Source organism: Phanerochaete carnosa (genome assembly GCF_000300595.1).
Source record: "Phanerochaete carnosa HHB-10118-sp unplaced genomic scaffold PHACAscaffold_665, whole genome shotgun sequence".
NCBI lineage: Eukaryota > Fungi > Basidiomycota > Agaricomycetes > Polyporales > Phanerochaetaceae > Phanerochaete > Phanerochaete carnosa.
In genome coordinates, this window is record NW_006768292.1 from 1 (window position 1) to 2,773 (window position 2,773).

The 2,773-nt window shown below is 53.6% G+C and overlaps 2 protein-coding genes across 2 annotated transcripts; both read left to right on the plus strand.

The window, feature by feature from the left end:
• Window positions 1-561: 561 nt before the first annotated feature.
• On the plus strand, window positions 562-1,087 carry PHACADRAFT_214834 (uncharacterized protein). The gene is made up of 2 exons (XM_007403018.1): window positions 562-912; window positions 973-1,087. Exons 1-2 carry the CDS (start codon window positions 603-605, stop codon window positions 1,050-1,052), a joined length of 390 nt encoding a protein of 129 aa, XP_007403080.1. The 5' UTR covers window positions 562-602; the 3' UTR covers window positions 1,053-1,087.
• A 131-nt stretch (window positions 1,088-1,218) lies between these two features.
• On the plus strand, window positions 1,219-1,937 carry PHACADRAFT_202903 (uncharacterized protein; the record flags this gene model as incomplete). The annotated part of the gene is made up of 3 exons (XM_007403019.1): window positions 1,219-1,308; window positions 1,361-1,525; window positions 1,584-1,937. The coding sequence occupies 3 exons, from the start codon at window positions 1,219-1,221 to the stop codon at window positions 1,935-1,937; spliced, it is 609 nt and encodes a 202-aa protein (XP_007403081.1).
• Between the last annotated feature and the right edge of the window lie 836 nt (window positions 1,938-2,773).

Genomic DNA, 2,773 nt, shown 5'->3' on the forward strand with positions numbered 1-2,773 from the left:
TTGCCACATAGAATGCCGCAGGCATTACATGGTGTTTATTTGCTTGAGACGTCTGCGTGCGCCACGCGAGTGCTTCGCCGAAGCTCTTGGTGAGCCTACTCCGAGCTCTGGCTGCCATATAGCAGGACGACGGGCCAAGTAACAGTCGCTATCAATGATTGCTCGCTATACGAAGAGTGCCATTCCCTACTTGATGAAGACGAACCTCGTACAGCACTCGCTTGATAAGCTGACCTCCGGCACGCGCAATTTGGCGTCGGATGGCACAAGCACGGCTTCAACCTGACAATCGAGGGCCTGTACAGGATGCAGGAGTTGTATACGCACGAGAGAGTCGCGAGCGAGTATTCCAGGCTCTGCGGGCTAACACTAGCCGGGCCTCAAAGCGATAGCTGGAGAAGCCGTTGCCAAAGCATGCCCATACACGTCAAAAGGTGTTAATTGCACCGGGCAAGGGATGCGCGCCGGCGGAAACTTCGGATATGGGTGGCGCCGGCGGCAACGAGTCTGTGCCCCTGTCCTTAAATGTTCGGTGGCGTAGGCTGACGTCCGCTCCGCCTAGGCCAGCTCAGCTTCCTGCTCTTTCTCAGCTCGATTCTACAATGGCAACGTCGTATGAGCCACAGCCCCTTCCTAGCGACTTCGTGCACCAGTCACCAACCGTCGTCGGAGCAATGAATAAATGTAGACAAGCGGAAGCAATCATCATGCGCGACCTGGAGAACAACACCGCTAGCGCAGACCTGGTGCTGCAGAAGAAGCTCGTCAACGTGCGGGTTCTAGGACACCTCCTAACCGTTGTGCCCACCAGTGCTGCTCAAGCTTACATCGCCCAGCTGGCCGACTCTTGTCAAGATGAGCAAGCACTTGTCGAACTGGGCGAATTCTACGACAAGTACTTCATCCGCGTTTGTAAGTCTCATCCAACTGCCGTCGCTATCACTTTCTCATTTTTGTAGTCGCTACACACAGCATCGACATCGAATTTTTTCCTCGTCATCTCTATCGGGACATATATGCTATTCCCGAAACTTCAAGCTTGCGGAAGCTAATGTACCATAGTCGTTACCGGGCAAAGTCCCATGTGAGCTCCATCGTTACAAAGCAAACTGCTCTCTCATTCCTTGCTGGGCCCTTGTTCGCGACAACTATTGTTGCATGGTAACCGGTTGGACCGATGCTACAGCGGCGAGCTCCATGCAGGCACTGTGCCGCGAAATGATCGACGCCGGAATCTTACCCGTGGCAACGCGCTGCGCATACATTTTCCCAGAATGTCTCGCTGTCGATGCTGATAGCGAGACGAAGGTGTGTGGATTCAGAATGTCTTAATCTCGGCCTGATTCCCCTGTCTCTTTAGCGTCAAGACATAGCCAAAACATGGGCTATTATCAAGAATTTCGGCTGCCCTAAGATTCAGGAGGAGTTGAAGGGCACTCAAATTCATTCTCTACGCAACATACTCACTCTAGAGCTCACCATGCACTCGCTCTTTGACGAGCTCGAGCTTTGGTTCGTCCCAACTGTGAGTTGCGCAAAGGCCTTTCCCACCCTCGAAGGCTTCCTTACCAGCTCTTCATTAGGAGACACCGAACCGCTATCTGGTCGAGACATCACTGCCGTCTGCACTTTTCGAGAGCAGAAAGACTCCCCGCGTCATCGAGTTCAAGACCACTGAGTCTGACCTCGAACTGCCGTCTGCGAACTATCTGAACATTCACGCGATCTGCTGTCGCGTGTACCATTTATCAGGTGCCGCAGAGTATGTTGGCAAACTGGATGACGACGATGATTTGGATGCCGACAACGAGCTGAATGCCGACGAGCTGGCTGCCGACGACGAGCTGGCTGCCGACGACCCGGCTGCCTGTGCAGTCCCCACCCATCAATTTGCCGAGATGTTGGCGCATGGTACCTGCCCAGCCGATGTTCGATAGATCAAGGTTGCATAAGTAGTTACCCCTCGTGTCTCCTTGCAGGCTCTTGATACCTAAGGCTTACTTGTACATAATCTTCACTTGTTGTGGTAATGCCCGAAGGAAGTAGTTCCTATCGGAGTGTGTGACGCACTATATCAACGAGGTACACTGGTAATATCGATGATACAAGAGCCAATGGCTTCGAATGACCCCTCCATACTAACGCTATCAATTCCATCCCTCCGTCTCCTGTGATAAGACCTAGGGCGGGCCGCCTCAGGGTGCCCCTATCAACCCTCCTCGCTTCTGTTCAGCGGACTTGTCACAGCCTGGTCATCGGCATGGACAGGTGCACCATATGCTGGGATGTAGTGCGACCGATGTAGCCGCTTAAGTCAATATTCGCGCATGCCAAGGTCCTGCACGGAACTTACGTTTGCAGTATTGAAGGTTGACGGTGTCAACGGGGATGAGCATGAGCATGTACGCTCTTGTATGGAGGTTGTTAAGACCGTGGTAGCCATGAGTTTCGCTGAGCTCCTTGGTCAAGCGGTAAAGCTGAACATACGATCTAGACTTACTCTGCACTGTCACCTCCATGATACCTATGACATCCTGAGTCTCATCTTCGATACACGCCTCTTTCTTAGGAGTGGTGCCAGACGCGCTCTGGTCGGTAGCCTCCATCGCATCTGCCTTTGGCCCCGCCAAAGTCGAGATCAGGCAAGCTGTTCGCTGGCGCCTGCAAGTGCCTGGGCCAATGTCTTCCGCGCCAGGTCTTCGGTCGCCATCGATGGCAGCATAGACGGTGGGGCGGTGTACGGAGAGAAAGGGCTTTCGTGGTTTCCAGCTGG